The 23173-nt window shown below is 35.7% G+C and overlaps 2 protein-coding genes across 5 annotated transcripts; both read right to left on the bottom strand.

Moving 5' to 3' along the window:
* Positions 1-1501: 1501 nt before the first annotated feature.
* LOC147397404 (Vps51/Vps67 family (components of vesicular transport) protein) lies at positions 1502-15010 on the bottom strand. 3 transcript variants are annotated; one of them, XM_086449062.1, is made up of 20 exons: positions 14674-15010; positions 13460-13599; positions 12327-12381; positions 12132-12239; positions 10935-11033; positions 10715-10792; positions 8596-8673; positions 7983-8162; positions 7506-7606; positions 7322-7389; positions 5102-5175; positions 4477-4543; positions 3928-4043; positions 3505-3771; positions 3244-3360; positions 2751-2822; positions 2594-2644; positions 2186-2416; positions 1930-2106; positions 1502-1809 (listed from the first exon to the last, which is right to left on the bottom strand). In XM_086449062.1, the coding sequence occupies exons 1-20, from the start codon at positions 14851-14853 to the stop codon at positions 1690-1692; spliced, it is 2379 nt and encodes a 792-aa protein (XP_086305188.1). In that variant the 5' UTR covers positions 14854-15010; the 3' UTR covers positions 1502-1689. The 3 variants fall into 3 exon arrangements, with proteins under 3 accessions (XP_086305188.1, XP_086305187.1, XP_086305189.1); XM_086449061.1 differs by having other exon boundaries at positions 3928-4046; positions 14674-14988; XM_086449063.1 differs by having other exon boundaries at positions 3928-4046; positions 7992-8162; positions 14674-14946.
* A 1754-nt stretch (positions 15011-16764) lies between these two features.
* On the bottom strand, positions 16765-22535 carry LOC147397403 (monogalactosyldiacylglycerol synthase, chloroplastic-like). Of its 2 annotated transcripts, XM_086449058.1 has the most exons (8): positions 21651-22535; positions 21373-21545; positions 18781-18942; positions 18543-18684; positions 18202-18426; positions 17814-17876; positions 17531-17605; positions 16765-17151 (listed from the first exon to the last, which is right to left on the bottom strand). In XM_086449058.1, the coding sequence occupies exons 1-8, from the start codon at positions 22149-22151 to the stop codon at positions 16912-16914; spliced, it is 1581 nt and encodes a 526-aa protein (XP_086305184.1). In that variant the 5' UTR covers positions 22152-22535; the 3' UTR covers positions 16765-16911. The 2 variants fall into 2 exon arrangements, with proteins under 2 accessions (XP_086305184.1, XP_086305185.1); XM_086449059.1 differs by lacking the exon at positions 17814-17876.
* Between the last annotated feature and the right edge of the window lie 638 nt (positions 22536-23173).

Raw genomic sequence — 23173 nt, 5'->3', positions numbered from 1 at the left:
GAGCTGCAATTATCATAACAGCTTACCATAATGTACAAAAAAGTGCCAATTGTTGGCCTCAATTGACCCGAGGTTGAGGTGAACTCCTATTCTCAATTATGGCTTATTCTAGTTTGAGCTGAGTTTTATTTTCTCTGAGCTTGTTCAGCTTTTCAACGGGGCTCACTCTTTATTAAACCCAAATTATAGCTCTATTAATGATGGCAGTTCACGAAGGACCCTTAATTGCTAATTACAATTAATTACAGTTAGTGTAAATGATTTCTTTAGTTCAGATTAGTTATGAAATGATATGTAGGATTTTATCCCGATGTGGATGTGTTGATGGTTTGCGATGACATAATCACCACATTATCTATTGATTGGGCATAACCTTGAAGCGGCCTTCCCCTTCAAAAAGTCGAGATACTTAAATACCTTTAAAAAAAAAAAAAAATGTTCTCTGTGACCTTTGTCTTCCAAGGTCAATTCTCACAAATGAAAAATGATCTCAATGCTATCATGATCTTCATTGTTGTTACCATCACCATCATCGTCATCGTTGCCATCATCATATTTTGACCATCATCATAATGAAGATGACTAATTTTGGGAAAAATTTCATGAGTTTTTAAGTCATCTTTTATCAGTCTATTAGAGAATACCATAATTTTGAAGCGGGCTGGCTGATTCAAAGCTGCTTCTTCCTCTATTAATTATAGCAATTACATGTTGAAGTTTGTTGTTTCTGAAGCATCAATGTTGGTGCCAAATGTCATTTTGTCAACTTCAACAGCTGAATCTGTTATTTCACTCTCAAAAGGGCCCAAATAGCAGAATTTCTTGAGATGTACTCAGAGAATCAGAATGGATCTCTTCTCCAAAATATGAATAATTAATCCATCTATAACTTGGGCAAAAAGGTTTATATGCTTTGTGCAAATTAACTATAACTGGAAATTCTCACAAGTCTCATCTCATAACCGTCCAATTCCATTACAACCCTAACACCACAGCGCTCTAGATTTCATGGAAAAATCCAGATTCAAATAATAATAGTAAAAAATTTCAAAAAACAATTTTTTTTTTTTTTGGGTGGGGGTGGGGGGCTTGATCCAAGGTTTTGAAAATGGACCACTACCAAATTTTAAATTAAAATTCTAGTGTGAAAAATAACTTACATCCCTGGGGCATCAGGTTTTCTGAAAACATTGAAAGATAAAATCACTGGAATGCTGGCAATTAGTAGGACATTCATGATTTATGGCTTCACATGGCTCAAGAGGCTTATGCACTCCAGCACCGAATAAGTCCAACGAACCGTTGATAGTGTTTTCTATTCACTTTTCTTGACAAGATAGTTTGTCATTCAAAAGTTGTTCAAAGCTTCAGAGATTACAAAGCAATCATTTTAAATAAGTAAAAAAGATACCCGACGAGCATTAAGCACCTCATTCAATCCTGACTTGCCTGATGGAGATAGTAGGATCAATGGTCCAAGTTTTGTTTTTGGACACCGATACAAGAAAATTCGGGCTACCAATACATTAATTTTGTTAAAAATACTATTTTCCAGTACAAGCTTTTATATGTATTGGGCGACACAATAAGATCGTGTGCTACATTTATGCCGTTCATATTGAAGAAATGTGGATCAAAGCAGGCATAACTGTAACTGTTGAACACTTCTACCAGTTTTACATTCCATTTTCAGGAAGAACTTGGGTTCTGTTCCCTGCTTTTAGCCAACTTCGCTTGTATTAGTTTGTCCAAGATGGCAGGCTCTAAGGGAATCGGGTCAAGACATCTCTCGGCAGTCGCAACGATTACCTGCACACCAAAAGAAACTGGTTTTGTGTAATCATTTCAAACATTTTTAACCAATATTTTCTTCCTTTTTTTTTTTTTTTCTTTTTTTGGGTGATGAGTGGATCGGAACATTTTTTTTACCTCATCCAGCAGGAAATCGATGGCCGCCTCATCTTCAACAATTTCTTTTAAAGGAGTCCTCAGAAATTGGATATCCAATTGAATTTGCTGCAATCCACTACGATTGAAGGTTTGAAGCCGGATAAATTCTTGCAAGCTCTTGAGACAAAGTTTCACAATGGTCGATACAACTGATTCCTGGAAATTATGATAAAAAATAAATAGTTGATTTTGTTTTGAATCAAATTATTTTCACCAGAATCAGGAGAACAAATACCTGAGTGTATTCAACTTTTGTGAATATTTCCAATTTTTGCTTAAACAATTTTGCAAGATGACTTTCCAGAAGCTGGCTTCTGCCTCGTTGGGTATTTGATCGGCTCATTTTATCTTCACGTATCGGATTGCTGCGGGAGGATGCAGTGCTCCCATTGCTTTCAGAACGGCGATGTTTACGGATGAGCCCTCTAGGTAAAATCTGCTTTACTTCGGCTCCTATGGCCTCCATCTATTTAAACATTGTTTAAAGTAAACAGCCAATACTGTTGGTTTCTACATTCGTGTGTTTCTTTATCGTGTACAAAATTAGGATAACTCTTAACCCATGCAAACATAAAATTCAAAGAAACTAAGACTGAATGAAAACCTTAAATAGAAAAAAGTAAAAAAAGAAATATGTACAAACCTCTTGAAGAAGTAAATCGACAAACATATGAACTTCTCTAGGCTCCTTGTGCTGTTAAATTATTCGGAAGAAGGGTCAGTTAAGGCAAATATAGAACACTCTGCCAAATCTATTTTTCTCCCGAATTTGGAAAAATACAGTTACAAAAAACACTGACCTTGATCCAGTTAGGTGTAGTAAACCTCTTTCTCAAAAGAATTGATATTTTCTGAGTCTTCATATTTATATACTGCACAAAATAATCCAATTCAAAATCAGATTCTTGAATAACTTTCAGGTGAACAGCTTTCAAACTTTTTTGAGACAGTAAGCAGATTCAATGATTCGACTTTTAAGTCTTTTTTAATGAATTAAATTATTGATAATTATTAAGGGTATAAATGGGGCCCAAAGACTTAAATAATGCCAGACTTGACTCAGGATACATGAAGAAATTGAATTACATATGTAAAGGAGTGCCATTTTCTAGCCATCAAGCCCACTCAATACCTAACAGCCTTTAGATGAAGTCAGATTTCATCCATGCCCATCATGAATAGATTTGATGGCTGGAATGTGTAGAAGTAGTTAAAAATCAAGGTGTCAAAGAGTACCCATACTCAAGCCATACAGTTCTCACAGAATTAATAAAAAAAGGTTAGTAAGCTTACAAGATGGAGAAACTTTTCACCAGCTGACCGAAATATTCGGCAGATCTCTCCAGGAACAAAGGCAGGTCCATATTCGTAGCCACGGACCCCACCACCAGAAAAAGAAGCAGCTATTTCCTAACCAATATGAGATGAAGCCGTCATGTGATGTCTCAACCGATGGTTTTTCCCTTGATACTATGATAATTGAAAGAAAAACTGCTACAAGGAATTGTATTATAAATTCAATTCTAAAGGGGAGAATATCGTGTAACTCCTTACTTCAGTAATTCTAGGAATGGCACTTTGTTCTATGAAAACAGAAAGTTGGGCCAACACAAGAACTAATCCGGGATGCACTTTGTCACCTTCTGTCCCATCTATCAACCCTCGATCTTGACTAGTAGAAGTATTTCTTCCCGAGAGCACAAGGAAGTGATCATCAAGGGTACTGAAGAAGTCTTGGAAACCTTCTTGCACCCAATCAATTATCAAGTCTCTTAGCTTTACTAATAGTCCTAGGTTATCATCAAGAAGCTGCCGGAAGTCCTGGAATGATCAAGAGATCATTACAAAGAAAAATTATACTGTATGAGCCAATATTTTGCAGATATAGTCTCCAACTACGAAGATGAATGCTACCATTAATTGCATAACAAGATCGTGGGTTTGACAAGAAAAGATTTCATGTTATTGCATGCTTACCAGTAAAACATCCATACTGCCTTGAATCATTGCTTTTTTGCTGCCCTCCAAGGCAATCTGCAAACAACACTCTTCCTCTATTCCTTGCTTTGGATTATTTTGGACCCCTACAAGGGCTTCTGCCAATTTAAACAAAATTCTACCTTAGAACATTGAGCTTACTCTAAAGAAAATTGGATCACACATAAACAAGCTTTGACTGATGAGACATGTCTGTGGTCAAATTTCTTTATGAATAATTATCTTCAACTACATGAAAAATAGTTGATTTGAAATAGAGAGAAATGACTTGAAGTAACTTGGATGGGAGCCTATATAGAAAGGAAGAAAAGAAAAATATCTGTGTGGCTGAACCCAAACACTTGGACGAGGCTGGTGATTATTATGAGTCAAATGACACAAATCATTCTAAAGCTTCATCACTTCCAAATTGATCATGCCACTATATATCTTTCAATTGGTACAATTGCGCCATTTATGAGCAAATTGCAGATGCACATAAATAAATGCAGCTCGGCATTTACAAGAAACCATAACCAGAAGAATCACCTGAAACATCCTGCAAAAGATGGAAGAATTTGCTTTTGACATATTGTTTGATTACACCACGGGCATCCTGAAACATAACAATGTCATTAGCACACTATTACAGATTTCAGTCTTTAACATGAATGCTTTACCTTTTAATCAAATTGGAAATCAAAATTTGGGATCCGGCACATAAAATATATCTCTAAAAGGAGGGGCTTGAACCCATAACTCAGTTGGTTAACATATAGCAACCCAACTTTGAGGTAGTGGGTTCAAGTCCAGCTTACTCACCAAAACCTAAATAAATAAATCAAAGGCTATGCCATAAGAAAATACAGCCTGCATTCTAAAAAAAGAGATATGAGATCGACCTAAAAAGCATCTAGAAATGGCCGACACAGAGATATTGCTCTACCTCTAGTTTCTTATTGAACAAGGAAATATTGGAAAATAAAGTATATGTTGTCAACCAACATATACCAGAAGTTACTCTCCAAAAAAAAACATATACCAGAAGTTCAAATTGGAAAGAAAAGAATCTCAAACTAGATGGAAAAAATATGCCCTGTCAATATTCTGGGATCTGCTATACCCAATTAACCATTAATAGTAAATCAAATAGATACAAAGAAAAAAGGTAAACCTCCAAAGTAAACTCGGGGAGAACAGCTTCAGGCAACACTTCATCCATAACTGTCACATCTATCCAGATAATTCCTGCAATCATCCAGCAGGAGCTTTTAAGGTCAGGATTTGGACAGGAAAAAAAGCCCAAGTTTGGAAGCTAAAATAACTATAGAACATCACATAGAACTTAAAATTTTACATCAAGACATGCCTTCATAATATGAAGGGAATGGATTTCAAATGAAATGAATCAGAAATGAAAGGATATTAATTTATTTTGAAACTAATAGACAAAATTCTAAAGTTTGGTTTCTGTATGAACTTTGCTCATTTAAAAATCAAAATTTATTTGAGTAAAGCTTATGTATGTCCACGGAGTTATTAAAAAAAATCAAACTACAGGAACATATCTTGCCTTCAGCTTTCAACCCAAGGGGGAGAGAGGGAAAGTGTGTAAGTTGATGAAAGCTATCTGTGCCGATCTCCAAGAGCTTGGTTTGACAGATTTAGCAAATGATTGTACTCGTCGTGTAAGTGGATGACAATTGTTGTAATTGAAGGAGATCCAGCTGGGAATGCAGGCTAAATGATTATCTTAGACGGATATTTGATACTAAGGGCCAGGGACCTCTGCATTTTGCCATCCTCCCAGAGAAGTATGCTCTAGATTTACTATAGCAAACTGGAATGTTGGGATCTAAACCATGGACTCCCAATGGAGGGAATCACCATCTTTCTAAGAAGAGGATCCTTGAAAGATAGTTGAATATACAAAAGACTGGTGGGGAAATTGATTTATCTCACTATTACCCATTCGTTCATATCTTATGTTTCCAGTGTCATAAGTCAATCCATGGATGCTCTTCTAACCATTCATATGGATATTGTTTACTGGATACTAAGGCATATTACATCATGACCAGGGATGGTATTTTGTATGTTAATCACAATCACCTTGATGTAAAGGTGTATAACAATTCTGATTAGGTTAGTTCTGTCAGTAAGACAGAAGATCTACTACTAATTACTATATATTTGTTGGTGGCACTCTAATAACTTGGAAGAGCAAGAAACAAAGTGTTGTAACCAGGTTGGACCTGGTTACAGAGGTTGAATATACGACCAAGGAACATGGCATGTGATAAAGCCAATGGATCAAGATTATCTTAACTGAACTTGGAATAGAAGTAAAACCACCTATGAAGCTCTACGGGGACAACACTGCAGCCATACATTATATATTGCTGCTAATCCAGTGTACTATGAGAGAACCAAACACATTGAAGTTGATCATCATTCTATTATTGAAAATCACGTCCAAGATTCTATGAACTCCCCAGGTGAGGTCAAGATCAATGGGCTAACATACTCACAAAGGCCATGACTAAAAGAAGACTTACAGATATTGTTAACAAGTTGGGAATGATTTGATATCTATGCACCAACATGAGAGGCTGTTACAGTATATTATTACATACATCATATCAAAATAAAATAAGAGTGTATTAATCATTCATGTAAATATTGACATAGCTGTCAATATTTCTTATTTTATCGGGTATCTAGTGTAACCAATAAAAAAGGGTATCTAGCGTCCGTCTTTTAGTAAATATAAAGCAATGGCAAGGGCTCTGTCCAAACCCCAACTCACATTTACCGTCTCCTTTCTAGCTTTCCCTCTCCTATTTTTCTCCTAAATCACAAACCTCAATTTAACCAACTAACAAGGCAACCATGAGTAAATACCCACATGATGGGCATGATGGGTGCTCCAACTTGGCATGGAAATGTTAGTGGGGACATGATTTCAAGACTTGCATCAAAGGGAGTACACTAACCGCCTGTGCTAACATGCAAGAGTGCAATTTTGGCAGTGCCTTGCAGCAGAATGGCTGATTCATGTATTGTCCAAATATACAAGGAAGAGAGAACCAAGATTGTGCAAGGAAGAGAACATCTGAAAAGTGTTTTAAGTTCAAGAAATCAAAGACACCTCTCGATTATAGGCAGAAGTAATTTGATGACAAACATGAAAACGGTAACATAAACAGAAAACAGGGCTAGTTTCAATCATCGTTTTCTATGCCTTATAATACCAAATATTGGCTAGCTCTGGGCGTTAAAAAGGCAAAGTAAAAAAAATTAAAATGGTTCCCAACAATGAGAGGCACAGTATAAAACCATGATCTTCAAGTGATGATGCAACAGTAGATATGCCTTGAAATGAAGTACTTACGAAATATTGCCAATAAGTCTGCTGAAGAAAACTTTTTCTTTATATGATTCTGAATGGTTTCAAAGCGCCTTCCAACAAAAGAAAATGGTTACAATCCATTAGTAAGACAGTGGCAGCTTTCAGATTTTTCAGGGTCGAGTCATGAAAAATACTGGATAAAAGAATGTAACAACTATTACAATACTTGGTAAACAGGTTCCGCACAAGTTCAATGAGCCGCTCTTCTGAATCAGGAAATATTACTCTGTAAGCACGGACAGCCTCAGCAAACTCACGAATGGAAGCCTAAGTGCAGAATATCAGATGAGATGAGGCATGGTTCATGTCTGATCCATAAAGAAACTGCAGATGTGTGAAAATAACTAACTACAAGCAAGAGTCCTTGCAAGCAAAATATTATCGATAAGTTATCTACATACCATAAGAGATTGAAGCAGCAATTCACCTTATATGTAGATGGTCACAAGGAAATAAAGGATCGAAAATCTAAAATCCATATATCAACCATTTTTCCTTTTCTTTTCAAAGAGAATTTGGTGACAAATGTACAACTCTTATAAAAATATTGGTTGCACAAAGATTACTCTAGACATTAGTTAATTTATTAAATGTAGTTCCCAGCACGACAGAGAAAAGAATAAACAAAGGATATAAAGCATACACGTTCTACCTGGTGTGTACTTGCTTCAGGAGGTACAGCTAGAACTGAATCTGAAAATTTTCCTAGTTTAGAAGGTTCACCAGTATCCAATGCGGTAGTCTCTACCTCTGTGGTTTCAACCTGAAGGTCGACGAGGAAGTGCTCTAACTTTTCAAGTAGGTTTGCCTTCAAGCTATCCACCTGTCAACATATGGCAAATTCAAGTCACGATAGGCATCTGGAATTACCTGAAGCAACCAAAAATTAAGCTTGGGAAATAGAACAAAAACTGAGAGGCATCTAACAGTGGAGATATAAAATTTTACACCACATGTTGCAGCATCAAGAAACTGGGGAAACATAAAATGTCAACGTTTATACCAGAATATCTTCATTTTCAACTAACAAATTAACTGCAGAATGCTCAAGCATGTCAGGGTAATACATTACTACTGGTAGAGCACTTTAAGAGGTGATGCATCAGAGAATCAGATTCACTGGCTCCAACACAAGAACCCAGCACTAAATTTCATCAATATTTCCAATCCACAGCTTGCATATGCAACATCTCTAATGTGTTGGTTATGTAACTACTACCAATAAGGTGAATAGACAAAAGTGGAGAAGTACCAACCGGGAAGTCCAACTGCTTAAGAAGAAGTATAGCTTCTGCTCTTACTTCTATAGGCTCAGAATCTGAGAAGAGCTTTTCCTGAACACAACAAATTACTAAAACATAAGAAACTCAACAAATGACAAAAAAGAAAAAGAAAAAGAAAAAAAAAAGTGGAATCAATGGTACAATAAGCCCTGGGAAAATGAATATATCATCTATCACCATGTTCAAAAGTTGGCTTTGGGAGTGTTACAATAACAATTTTCTGATTAAGTTAAAAGCATTTTTTGCGATGCCCAAAGTGGTGATTAGTTTAACTTGCTTCATTTACTCTTGTTAATTAGATGTACTACAAAAAGACTTAAGCTACTTTGCATACAAAAGTAACTTATAGACAATGTGGGATTAAACCCATAATATTGACTATATAATGCAGTTTATATACTATAAAATTTTCAGTTAAGATACATTGAGTAGTAATTTAGAAGGAAATTTTTCAGAAAAGAAGTTAAAGCTCCTTCGATGTTGGTACTTGGGGGAAATAGGAGTACTTAGGGAAATTTTTGGGAAATTAGACACATCTAATACCTTGGCTATAGGGGCTAATATCAGTAATTCAGCATATCTAAGAAAATGTTGGTGTCCACCAAGGGAGGGCAGCCTCCCTAGGGTCCAATCTGTTGGATGATCCTTGGAATTTGTGTGGCTTGAATCTTAGGGACCATCCAATGGCTTGGACCTAGGGGTATGTCCTCCTAGCTAACAGTGATTTTGAAGGAAATTTTCAGGTAAAGAAATAGAGATGCCTTTGATGTCAGTACTTGGGGTAATGGAAATATTTCGGTAAATTTTTGGGAAACTACAAAAATTCAATACCTTGGTTAAATGGGCTCATATCTATGTAAAGGCTGTGGATAAGATCTTGAGCACGTGAATGTACACGCCAATCGGCAATTGCACATGATTGTACACACCAGTCAAGTAATTGGTTGAGGCCTAAACCGAGTTTATGGCCATTCAGAAATCGTTGCCAAGCATGAAAGGAGAAAAAAAAAAAGCAGTGTAACGGGAGAGGATCCAAAAAAGAAAGAAAGGGAAGCAAGGCTTAGGGAAAAAATTAGTAGAGCTCCAATTCTCTGAAAAAAATTCCCTTCTAAATGACCCCCAGGATCCTATTTATATAAGTCCAGGACAATGCAGAAAGATGATGATGCCCTTGGCTCTTTATAACTAGTCTCGTCAACATTAACACGTATCGAAACTTAACGACTCATGGCAAGTATATCATCCTAATCACTTAAATTTGGCATGTTGTCAACCCTTTTCCTACCAGTGGCGGTGACCCAATGTAAATACCCTAGCTAATAGTGGAGAGAGTCCCATAGAAATCCTATAGTACAATTGAAAACACGCATGGCAATTTGTTCGAAGTGGCGAGTAATTTACAATGTGGCATCTACAATCAATACATCAAATAAAAAATTGGTGTCCACCTCAGGAGGATGGTCTCCTTAGGGTCCAATCTATTGGATGATCCTTGGAATTTGTGTAGTGTGAATCTTGAGGACCATTCTGAGACGGACAACAACACAACTCATGAATTTTTTTTGCTAGGCAAGCGAGATTAGTGGTCAGTAACTAGTAGGTGAAGGCAGGTTTTGGACCAAGGTCGTGGGATCAACATTCACACTTTAACCAACTTAGCAAGCTAGCACCTTATGAGGGTCAGTGTTTGCTAGTCTAAATTACATATACAAATAATATGCATAACACACACATACACAAATGCATTTATCTGTCTTGCTCAATTTCTAGAATCTACACCTACACCTCAACTGTTAAGAGAATAATTGAATCCCTTGGTACCAGGAACTCCTTTACTCATGCTTGCAATATAAATAATATGAAAATGTTGGTTGGATAGGGAACAGTAGCAGAGGTATCAACTCAAATGTAAATGGTTGAGTAAAGAGACATGTAAAACAGAAACTGGACTGTCGCAATATTACAGGTTTGTGGAGATTAAGAGAGCCCCACTTGTACGAACAATAATGATACTTGAAAATAATAATGTTGCAATTTGCAAGTAGTTATTGCAAACCTTGGATTAAACATAATTAAGTAAAAGAAAGTGCACCTGAAGCTTATTTATGATTATATCCATTGCTTCTTCAGATGCCCTCTTACAATCCTGGAATGATGATTCCCCATATGCCTAGAAAAGAGAACAGTACGTACCAAATCACATTAGAACAAGAGGTTTCACCTTAAACAAGAAAAGCATGGTGAGAACTAATTAAAACCGAACAAGCAGAAAGATTGATTCAATAGTTGAAGGGCCAAGCTAATAAATTAACCTTAAAAATTGGCATGGCTCCAGTAAAAAACCTCACTGCATCCGCATAAGCTTCTGATTTGATACACTTTCCAAGCCGAGTAGGAAGATCATATATGAACTGCTCTTTTCCCCAAAAGATGAAGTTTGTGGTAAATCAGACATGGCCAACACACCAAAACTTAAAAGAACTATCAAAGATGAGACATAAAATTGTTTACATTTAATTAGAAGTTGGTTTGGATAACTTTTATGCAACAAGCCTCTCTTACGAAACATCCCAATTTGAAATGACAAAATTCAACTACTAACAGCATTGCATACGAATAATGTATTATTTGAACTTCCTTGATCATTAAGCAAGTCAGAACCATGAGTTATAGTGATACATAAAACACTTGCACACAAACTGCAGAAATATTTTGATGCATAAGTTTGTGGAACATTACATTGTTTACTCTTTAGGGCTACCTTTAGAATATTTAAAATTTGTACTTATTTGGAATGCTTTTTCCCTTTTCATTGAAGAAAAGAAAGGATAGTATGTGCTTAAATTTAGCATATCTACATATAAAACAAGCTTTAGTCTAATGTACCTTAGTGCGTATCTTAGCCTATCTATACTTTTCTTTAAAAAAAATAAGATTATTTGTAACAAATGTGTAATCAAGGTAGTATAAAAAAGGTCTAATTCAGGAAAAAACACCAATACTGTCTCCATCGGGACATTCCAAGAAAAATTTGGGAACATTAGAGGAAAGAGAAAGGAAATACTAAAATAGAAAAAAGAAAAAGATTCTATTCAAGTATTCACAGGGATTGAATCATCATGAATTTTCTCAAGTTACTGCAATGAGAAGAGAAAAAATTTACATTCCTTATGAATTGTGATACATACTTTCATAGTTGTTCGATCAAATTCATAGTGAACCACTTCCACCAAACATTTGGTCTTTAAACCTTAATTGCAGGAATTCACTAAATAAATTGTCAATTCACACACCTCTCTTCTTTATTTGCTAATAGCATTAATTATGGCCCACTCGGACTTCATCAAGAGCCCATTCAATCAAATCTACTGTACATCTTTTGGGGTTCTTTTGTTTCCAAGCTTTGATAATTAAATATCGGTTGACATTTCAGCTTTATTATAAGAATTTATTGCAGAATTCAGTAAGCATTGGTAGGCACCTGAGAAATTTTAAATTCAATGTGATACCTGAAGTTTACGCAGAAGGTTCCGGGTGCGATGCAATTTCTCTATATGTTCTCTCTTCTCAAAAAGCGATGTGTTAACTACATCACTTTTTGATTGCACAGACATAATCTGCAATGGTAAAAGAAAAGGTGAATGATTTCTATATGATCAATAATGGAAACCAATCAATCAAGGAGATAACAATTCTCCAAACACCTTCTCAAGAAGCTGCTCCATATTTGCCTCCATACCCACAATGTTATTTTTCATCCTGTAGAGACACAACACCATAACTACCATTTTTACAATGAGATACCAACTACTTACGTAGAATTGTAGATTAATGACAAAATCAACAAACTAAATTCAACATGTGAATTTTTAAGACCAACGTTGTACCAATATATGTTAGTAACACCTCCAACAAACTGAATTCACCACCATAAGAGTTTTAAAAAACAATGATCATTATAAGACACTCACAAGAAAAATCAATATTTGCATATATAGGAGGTGCCAACTTAGCTAAGTTTGCAAGGTTTGTGAGTTTTGATACCACAACTTGAGTTCAAAGCCCACCTTCACCTACTAATCGTTGACCATTAACTCGTATGTCTAGCAAATATACATACATACATCCAACAATGGGATATCAAGTACTTATGTATGTAAGTAACGCGTCCAACAAACTGAATTCACTATACAAATTTTTAAACCAATGTTATTATTAGGAGTATACTCCTAAAAGTTATATATAAAAAAACTCATAAGAAAAAGCAATATCTGCATGTAAAAAATGGTACTTGAAATACCCAAGCAACTTACAAGGTGGAAAATAAAATATATCTGTACAATTAATGGCGCAAGATAGACAACTCATAATGAAAAATAACTCAATGATGGGCCCACAACATTTCATCAACTATGCTGCAGATTTTGCTCTTCTGAAAATTATTGCTGGAAGCCTATGGAGAGGAATACTAGAATCTTAAGAAGAATCTTCCATCTCCCCCAACTGTTTGAAGCAACCTGTTGTGGATTTTCCTAAGTAAATGAGCACGCAATAGTCTTAATTTCATTTTCCAGACAATAGGTAATATCAGATGATTCATGCTAGGGCAGAGAGCATGGGGGATGGATTGCAGATGATTGTGTTAATGGGTATATTCAAAAGATCACAATCATGTTTCATATTATCTGCCAAAGCTTTGATTTTTTATTGAGAACTGACATTGAGGGTGTGAGAACATAAGAGTTTTATAGGTCATGATGATTATACTTGTATGCTTTCTATCTCAGTTGATCTGTTCCACCATAGTTCACTGATAAGAGAGTTGTAGTGTCCTCACCTTTTAATTGTGTCCGTGGCACTGATAAACTTGTTGTAATTTTCATATACAAGCATCTGCAAGTCAGTATCTAGATTCTTGATTTCGGCTGCCATTTCAACATGTTTCTGTAAAAGTCCCTCCAAATTTGACTTTTGAACCTGCAAAATGTCAGTAAAGTGACAATTAAACTACATTATTAAATACATAAATAAAAGGCACACGCACAGAAGTAAAGAAAGGTTTCAGGTAGTTGAGCATGGACATCCCTCCTTTGGCTGGAAGGTATAAGGGAATGGTGAATGCGTAGATTAGGGGACACAAGTTCAAAATCTTGATTTTTTGAGTTGATTCAAACAATCTGGACACAAGCCATGGAGAGAAAATAGAGCTTTTTTTTTTTTTTTTAAAGTTTTTTGGGCCTCTTTCTGCCCAAAACGCCAGATTCATCCAAGAAGATCAAGCCTAATGGTTCCATCAAGGGATACAAAACCTGCTTCTAGTTCCATCAATGGTTCCATGACTCACATGGTTTGTAATCTTACAAGGCTTCATAGTTTATAGTTTAATGCACAAGCTTGGGATCAAAGTTCCTATTCCACGGAGATGTACGTGTGTCAATCAAGCTGCAACTCATATTGCAGCCAATCCAAATTTCCATGATTGGACCAAACACATTGAAGTTATTACTATATTTGAGGAAAAGTCTCTTTGCATAGACTTGACCAACTTACCAAGTTGGCATCTTCACTTCTAGTGTAATTTCAACTCCTTACACTCGATCTTCAAATCTGTCGATAAATATCTTTACCAAAGCTTTGTCCAAGCATGTTCATTTAGCAAGTATGTTAAAAGTGGACATTTTCGATATACATGGTTTAGTGTACACTGTGGGGGCGATTGATGGGTGTTGTGAAGCTCATGGAGTGTATACGTTTAATTAACTAGAATTGAGTTTGTGATTTGAATTAGAGTTTGAGATTTTTCAAGAACTAAAACTGTGGTTAATTAATTGATAATTTCTTGACCAAACTTTGATCCAAAGTTACTAACAAAGCAATCAATAATTCGATATGAACACAAAGAAAACTGAAGAACTAAAAACATCTCAAGTATTCAACTCTTATCAGAAAATTAGAAACGAATCTCCACATTTCTAAATCAGAATTGAAGAAAATTCAGATCTATCTAATCTAGATCTCAGATCAAAAGAATAAATGATTTGTGAAACGTACCAGAAGGTTCATGTAATAATCAGGATCGAAAGAAGGAGTGTTGATGGCGTCCAAAGAAACGAATTTCGCAGAAACAGCAGCGTTGGCGGCCATTGAAGAAGGATCTGGAGAGTAGAAGCTGGAGAGAAGATCTCTCATTCTCTTCGCTTTATCGTCTAATGGAAGATCGACTGTCTCCATTTTTCGTCCTCTCTCGCTGGCTCTGAATTCTCTCTTTGGTCTCGATGCAGTTTGCAGACCAAATTTGTTTCAACTTTGAAGGAAGTGAGGGAACCGAACCAGATTACCAGAGTGGGTAGGGCTGGTAATGGATCAGATCGGTACCGGATCAGTACCAAACCGATACCAATCCGAAAATTTCACCCTATGATCCAGTTCTGATCCGATCGGATCAATAAGTCTTTGAACCGAATTTGATTCGAATAGTATTGTACTCAATCCAAAACCGGTTTGATGAATGTTGAGACTTGAGACACAATGTATATCTGTATCATTGTTGAACGAGATCGAGACAATTCGGACCAGTTATCTCAGTCTCGAACGAGATTTAAAATCAGTCTCGAACGCTTCAAGGTTGTAGAGGGCGAAATTATGTGAATTTTGAAAAGCAAAATATAAATATATATATATATATATATTTTCACCGTCAAATTTCATTTTTAAGTTTGGCAGTTATGTGGAAGTTTGGTATCCCTTGATTTTCAAATCCTTGGATCTATTTCAAAAGAAATTATTTTTAAAAAAATAAAATTATCTTAATTTTTGGATGAAACTTAGAGGGATGTGATATTGGATTTTTGATGTGCTAAGCCATTTGAGCAAACCAACCCCTTACTTAGGCTCAAAATCTTACAAAGGAAAGGGATTTGCAAGAATTTATTGTTATGTAACTTATGTAAACTGCTTTGTAAATATATATGAAATCATTGGTTGGGATTTTAATTGGATCAGATTAAGGTTAATCCGAAATCAATTTGGAATTCAATTGATCCTTAAATTTCAATTGAATCCGATCTAAAAAAAATTAAAATATAGTTCTGAATTAGATCGGATCGGATGCCATGATTTATGCATACCTGTTCATGTTTGGGTGAATTTGCAGATATTCCCATGTTTTGAAACTGATGACATACTGTTTGACCACGTTCTACTTCGCAAGATTAACAAAAAATGACATAAACACCCTCATCCTTAACCATGATAGTTATTTTTGGATGTGTTAAGACATACTCCTCTATGCTTTGGTAAATATTTGAGATACCCTTGTGTTGTCCGACTAATGGCATGCCCAAGACCTTGATCTTGATTTTCTCTCGTAGACTAATAATAAAAAAAATAAAGACCTTGACCAATAACACAAGTCTGGTCTTGATTTTTCTTCCTAAAATCAGTCATCTTTAAAATCTTTAACCTCTGCAGTAATATATTTTTAATCTATTGAACCTCAGCTTAAATCCATGATTTTTAATCTCACCTTAAATCTCTTGTGGAAACCCTTGATTTTTCAATTTGAAATTCCCTCACCATCTACTTCTAAATTTCAGTCTTTGTTCTTGAGTTTTTGAAGGTTGGAGTGAATAGAACATTAAGGTTGAAGAGAAAGAAAATAAATTTTACCTGAGAAGTTGAAGATGTTTAGTTTTGCCTTGGTAAGACAAATCAAGGGATTTCAATTACAGGTTGAACATGGGGGTATTAGCATCATTTTCATTTAGTGTCTTACAGGTGACTGAGGTCAAGGGGAAATGTCATCACATTGAAAACACATGGGTAACCTTAAATATTCACCAAATCACTCAAATTTGCATTTGTTTGTTTTCTATTTTTTATTTTTTATTTTTATTCCTTGTGATGTTCTTAAACACTTTGATGTGTGGTAAAGATTTTTCAGAACAGAAATACAATGTGATTCAAGTCAATATCCCTACATTTTCAATTCCCATATTACAGAGGTATTAAACTCATGTGATGATTTCCTCCACAAGAAGCCAAGCAGAGTCGGCCTCGTGCAGCATTCATGGTGAAAATCCAGTTTTAAGCAGTACTAATCGTCAATATAATGCTGTAAGAACGCAGAATCCTGGCAGGCGATGAACCCGAATGGTAAGATTGTAATTAAAAGCACAACATATAATGTTGATTTGAGATGAAAAATGGCAACCGTAGGCATTTATTTTTAGCTCTCATCAAAACATCTTAAGAGTAAGAGCAAAATCCAGAAATGAAAACAAAAAAAACTCATGTTGCGCATGTGTACTGGGGTACAAGTACATTTCTCTGTCTAACCAACTCGTGAAGATCGTGAACTATCTTAAACACTGCATCGGGGTGTGCCAGCTTCAAAGCATTCTGAGACATTATCTTAAGCTCATCTGCTTTTGGACCGAACCATTGAGCAACGATATTGGCTATCTGTTTCGGTGATTTTGAGAACTTTCCACATCCATTTTCCACCACGTATGGCACATTTCCAGCTTCCTGTAATAAACACAAATAGTGAATGCTAGCAGTGCATAGCAGAAGAAATGTTTACTGACGCATACAAAAGATCGAAGGAATATCATTTTGGTTTAGTTTCTTCGAGGTGGTTTAACCAAAATTCCAAGACTTCCATATTGTTTCCACCATTTTGTTTCCATGTGTAGCAGTTACACTAGTACACAAAGAAGGTTTACTAGTAAAAAAAAAGATCCCTGAATGAGCAAGATTAAGCAATGAAAGTGGAAAATAAAAACAATCAGTAAAGAAATCAGGTAGCCTACATCATGAAACTGAATAGTTAGAACCTGCTATGGTAATAATTTCGATTATGCTCAGATGGAAACACATAAATAAAAAAAACACACCAAAAGATTACCTGCCCAGCAATGTAACCATTGAGAATTATAGGGAGGCCCCTTATCATGGCTTCAGCAATGGTCCCTGGTCCTGCCTGAAAATTTCAAGTTACAACACATACGAATTTTATTTTTATTTTTATGTGTAAGCTGGATTTGAACCCACACCCTCAAAGTTTCTTTGCAATGTGTCAAACCAACTGAGCTATGGGTCTACTAAGTCCACAACACAAAAGATTACAAACAATAATGAAACTTAAAAAAAAAAACCCCAAATTCCCACCATATTTACAAGAGATTCACCTTCGTAATGATGCAATCACAAGCACCCATGCATTCTTCCATTTTAGTGACAAACCCCTTCACCTGAAATTTGCTGGCAAACTAAAGTCTCCAAATTGAACAAAAACAAGAAATACACAAAACAGAGATGGGTCAAAAATGGACCCTACCCCACCCTCCCCCCTATTCCCCGGAGAAAAAAATAAATATTACATGTGGTCTACCAAGTCATAGGTGTGGACCATTAAACTGGTAGATGAACCTTTAGACGAGCAATAAAAATTCTAAATACATCTAAACTAAGTAGTCTTTCAGGTAAATTAAAAGTAATGGAATTGTGAATAATGCAATTCACAGTTACGCTCAATGTCTGAACTAAACTGACATAAGAAAAACACGGGATATATACCTGAACAGGAATCTTCCAGTCGATTGAACGCAACTTATTAGCGAGCTTTTTATTACGACCACAGATCACAAGGATCTGACCCATTGGTTCCCCAATATTTTCATCGTACAATGCATTCCCAAGTGCTCGAGCAGTAGCCTCGATGGGACCCATGCCTTCTCCTCCTCCCATCAGTAGCACAGCTGGGAGATCCTCATCCATTCCCAGTTCCCTCCTCAGTTCATCCTAGAAAATAGGCCAAATTTACTTTAGTCATATATTTGACAGGTACCTTAGATTTCCTTATCAAGCATTATAGTGCAAGAATAATTAGGATAAGTATCAAAAGAAAGATAGAAAACCTTTGGTTTCACGGGTTTAACGAAAGAAGGTCGAACTGGAAGACCGTAAACCTTAATTTGGGGTGGCTTCAGTCCGGCTTTAGATGCCCTTTTTGCCACCTCTAACGTCGGGCAGTAACATCTAGTTACAAGCTTATGAAACCTGTAAAAAGAAGAAAGAAATGATGCAAGATGACTTAATACTCTGACTAACCAAATAGGACATCAGAGTAACAATAACCATACGTAGCAATCCTACCATGTAGGATGACAAGTGCTTAAATCTGTGACTACTGTCGTAAATACAATTTTTTCCAAAAGCCCCTTTGCCCTCAGTATACGAAGTGGAACGTGTTGCATCAGAGGATGCACACTGATGATAATATTTGGCTGGTACTTCATCAGGCCTTTTGCAACCTCTCTGTACAAATACACAATACAGAATAAACGATGAAATATTGAAATGCTTACGGAACCTACTATAAAAAATAAATCGAACTGCAGTCATCATTGATATTGTGGTATAAATTCCTTCTACATGGTCCATACTTATCCGAATTCAAAACTGAAAAAAGATGTCCTGATTTCAAAGATTTCTGATTTGCTTCATAACATAGTAGGTCCATTCCTTGATTTCAGATTTTGGTTGAAATTTCTATTGATATGGAGCATCATTAATTAAATGGAGAGAAGATGCCACTACAGGAATATATGGCTAGCCAGGGCATTTTGTTGCTGTTTTTTAACTCTACATTGCTGATATTGATTCAATTTTTAAATGACATTCTTTGATTAATTAATATAAACAATACAATTTAGTATCTGTTTGTTTCTCTTTCATGTGCACAAAGTGGACTAGAATTTTTTCAGCATTTCAATCTACAACTGCAACCCAATGTAACAAAATTTGCACCAATTTGAGTGCTGGTTTAGGCAGTTATGCCTCAGAAATGATGGATATCTACTCATGTATAATGCACGAGCTAATGCCTGAGATATGGCTCAAGTGGTGCGGTGTTTTGTTGCTTAGACGTGCACAGAAGCTTTAATTTCTTAGAGCTCACTGGGCATGGGCATTCTTGGTCACACGCAAACGCACGTGTATGTGCGTGCCCGCGTGCGCTCACACCCACAAAACATGCACATCTAAAGTCTAAACCCATTTTTGAAAAATTGGTCCGTATTTTTTAATAACTTTTCTGATTAAAATCCTTATAATCTATTTTTGAGAAGGTGAAGCATACTCTTCTTCTTTTCTTTTCCTGATTAAGGACAAAAATATGACAAATAAAGGAAAGTTTCTTTTCTTTTTTTTCTTCTTTTTTTTTTTCCTTTTTTTTTTTTACTTTTGAGAAAGATGAAAGGGTTCAAACAAGTTCAAATGTGTGTTATGGATGTTTCATGCACAATAACTGTCCAGTCTTCTTGCTGCACAATAGTTGAGAAGAGCCAACTTATTAGTTCTTCTGAAATTAATTTCAGACAATTATGGCATCCAGAGGCATTAGACAAAAAAAATCCAATGCCACTAAACATGTTTCATGTGTATTCAAGCAATCTGAATACTTAGGAAACAAGTTCTTCTTCTTTCTTTTTCCCCTTTGCTTCAAAAAGAGGAAAAATCCATATGCGAAAGATTATAAGCTCTCATTTAAGTTCAAGACGCACATCTTCCAAAGGATTTCATTTCAAGCAAATATTTTATCACAATTGTGAGGAAGACTAACCCATTATTTCTCTTGCATCAACATGGTCCACAAACATCATATGTCATTTGATAGTGAAAATCAAACCAAGAGTTGGAAACTTGACAAAATTTCAATTTTCTATTCATTCTTCCTCTACTCACGCATAAAGTTGTTTCAACAATTCAAAAGTATTCACTTATAGCAAAGATGGGCTGGTTATTCAGTAGATTACAATCGCTCTCGAAGTTTTTCTACAGATTTTACCACCTCACCAATGTGACACCTTCAAAAAAGGATATTCCTAGTGTGCTTCCTGAATGATCTTGTATCAAGTTGGTTCGTCCAAGAATTGATATTGGGTCACATTCCCTTAGATACAAATATGTAGTCCACGAGAATAAAATTAACCCTCTTGAATTGTTTGTGATAGCTTTGAGCTTTAAAAGGTGGTAACATGTCTCAAGGCCATTGTTTCTTTTGGCATATAGAATTGCTTTAAGGAATTGAGAAATACAGAATGAACCTAATAGACCCATTGGATGGCACTCCAAGATGAGTTTAGTCTTGTTTCATGTGTTATCAATAAAGGAGTAGCATTAGTCCCAATCCCGAATAAAGGAGAGTTACGTCAGGTTGGCAGTCGATATAAAAATTCACCACCTCTTAATGTGAACCTTGACCATATGTTTCATTCAATTCATGCTAGGGCATTGCTAGAGAGGATGCTATCAATAAAGATAGTTTCCCACTTGTGACATGAAAAGAATGTTATGGTTTGTGGAGCCTGGTGGTACTGGTCAACAAGGAGTATTGTTTATCATTTAACACAGTACTCGCTGGTTGATATTCCCCCAAGGGTATTTTTGTAATTTCACTGGTATTATGTAAAACCCTAGTTATGTTTTCCTAGGATATATATTTTCTCTTTTCAGTGAAAGGGTGTAATCTGTAATTGCGAGTTTTCTCTTCATAGTGGAATCGGAGTGATCCATGGACATTCCTCAATCTTGAGGAACCACATAAAATCTTTGTGTGATTGCATCTTGTTTTGTTACTTTTCGTTCTCTATTGTTTATGTTTTTCTTAAAAAGCACTACAGATATTTTTTGGAAAATTAAAATAGAATACTGGAGAACATAATGTAAAGTGAAGAGGAACCTCACCGAGCTATAAATGTTGAAGTTGCGGCAAAATTGGATTGATGAACCAATCGTGGAGCCGTCCCATAATAGGTCATTTTCCATAGAGGCCCATGTTTCACCAAGAAGTTATAACTCCTGGGCAATTGGTTAAATGGCCAAGGGGTGTGTTCTGACCATAAATCTGTAACAAACACCTATACCACACCTAACACACACAACTTGATCAACAAATAATGGAATTACTAAATTCTAATTATACAAAACCTGAGAAATGACACACTGAAATCTAACTAACTGACCTGATACTCATCTCTGAATTCTTCGTTAAAGGCCGCTTTAATGGCTTCAGCTGAAGCTCTATGACCACCACCAGTGTCACTCATCAAAATAAGAACTTTCTTCGGATTCCCCGTCTCCACACCATTCAAACTCATCCTCTCCTCCTCCAATATACCACACCCATCTTCTTTCAATCCATTATCCCCCGAAGACACCCGAATCGAACCAAACCCAATTGGGATCCTATCACAGTGCAAACTAACTGCCCTATTAAACTCATTCCAAACCCTTTGAATCCTTGAAGTACTTCTACTCAACTCTAATGAAGCAACCACCTTGGACGTACTCTTCTCACCAATTAAACCCCCAAATCCATCAAAATATAGGGAATTTGACAAAATTGAAGAGTACCCATTTGAACCCAAGTTGTAAAAAACTTTAGAATTGAAGGAAAAACAATCCCGCTTGGACAAAACATCGAAAAAATTAGCTGGGTCTTGAGTTACAGCTGAAGAACTCATGGTTTTGTGTTTTAGGTGTGATAAGAACTCAATCCATTAATCTATGGAGGTCGTTTTCATGGAAAAAAAAAATATTGGTTTTACTCCAGAGAGTAAGAAAAACTAGAACAGAAGAAAACAAGTTAGATATAGATAAAATGAAGTACAAACTACGAAAAAGGGGAATTAAAGAAGTGAAGTGGGTTTGAGAAGAAATGTCTGTGATAGTGGTTGAGAGTGGGAAAGACGTTGAGAGGAAATCTTGTGGTGGAATTGCAGCCACAGAGAGGGGATTCTGGTTCGAGGAGAAGATCACAGGATCTGAAAAAAGTATTCTCTGACTGGAAAAAATATTTTCCAAAACCAGAGACGAAGTTTATCTAATTCAAGAAAATTCACTATTCACATTTCACTCTCTTGGCGTCATATTGGGAAAGGAATTTTGTTAACTAATAATTTATTAGCACACCACCTTTTACTTATAACACACCAATCTATAGGTAGATAATCCTTTGAAATATTTCAAAAACGTGAGCAACCAATGAAAAAATTCCAATTCCGATACACTATTCATTTTAATTCTCAAATCATGTTTTCCCAGTGAATTCATCACTTTTATAATCAATGGATTTACTGATAAATTATCAATAAGATCATTGATATGGCAAAATCATTGGTTTTTTATCAATGAATTTGTTGATTATAAAAATAATGAATTCACTGGAAAACATGTTTTGAGAATAAAAATGAATAATGTACAAATCTCAAAATTTCATAATAATCAAGGGGTCGGTATTTCACCAAAAGGATTGGTGTGTTACGAGTAAAAGTTGAAGACTATAATTTTCCAAATGAAAAATATGGGAGGTTTGGTATTATATTAGCCAATAATCATTTACCTCTCATCAAAACGATACTTGGGTTCATGGTGAGTTATACAGTCCATTAATGAATATTTATTGTAAAAGTCAATTTTGAAAAATACTTGTCCATCTTAGCAGAGAGGGAAATGTAAAAAATAAATAAATAAAAGAGAATTATTT

Source organism: Akebia trifoliata, chromosome 8 (genome assembly GCF_017979445.1).
Source record: "Akebia trifoliata isolate Shusen 1 chromosome 8, ASM1797944v1, whole genome shotgun sequence".
NCBI lineage: Eukaryota > Viridiplantae > Streptophyta > Magnoliopsida > Ranunculales > Lardizabalaceae > Akebia > Akebia trifoliata.
Note: the sequence above shows the minus strand (reverse complement) of the source record. Positions and strands in the feature narration are given on the sequence as shown.

Excerpts from the sequence above, each read along its gene's own strand:
- LOC147397404 (XM_086449061.1), bottom strand. The coding sequence starts at position 14,853 with ATGGAGACAGTCGATCTTCCATTAGACGATAAAGCGAAGAGAATGAGA. Across the intron at positions 11,034-12,131 it reads ACCTTCTGCGTAAACTTCAG|TTCATATATGATCTTCCTAC; the intron begins GTATCACATTGA and ends GGAAAAGAGCAG. Across the intron at positions 3,361-3,504 it reads CCATTCCTAGAATTACTGAA|GAAATAGCTGCTTCTTTTTC; the intron begins GTAAGGAGTTAC and ends CATATTGGTTAG.
- LOC147397403 (XM_086449058.1), bottom strand. The coding sequence starts at position 22,151 with ATGAGTTCTTCAGCTGTAACTCAAGACCCAGCTAATTTTTTCGATGTT. Across the intron at positions 17,877-18,201 it reads ACTGGAAGATTCCTGTTCAG|GTGAAGGGGTTTGTCACTAA; the intron begins GTATATATCCCG and ends AGCAAATTTCAG. Across the intron at positions 17,152-17,530 it reads ATGGTTACATTGCTGGGCAG|GAAGCTGGAAATGTGCCATA; the intron begins GTAATCTTTTGG and ends TGTTTATTACAG.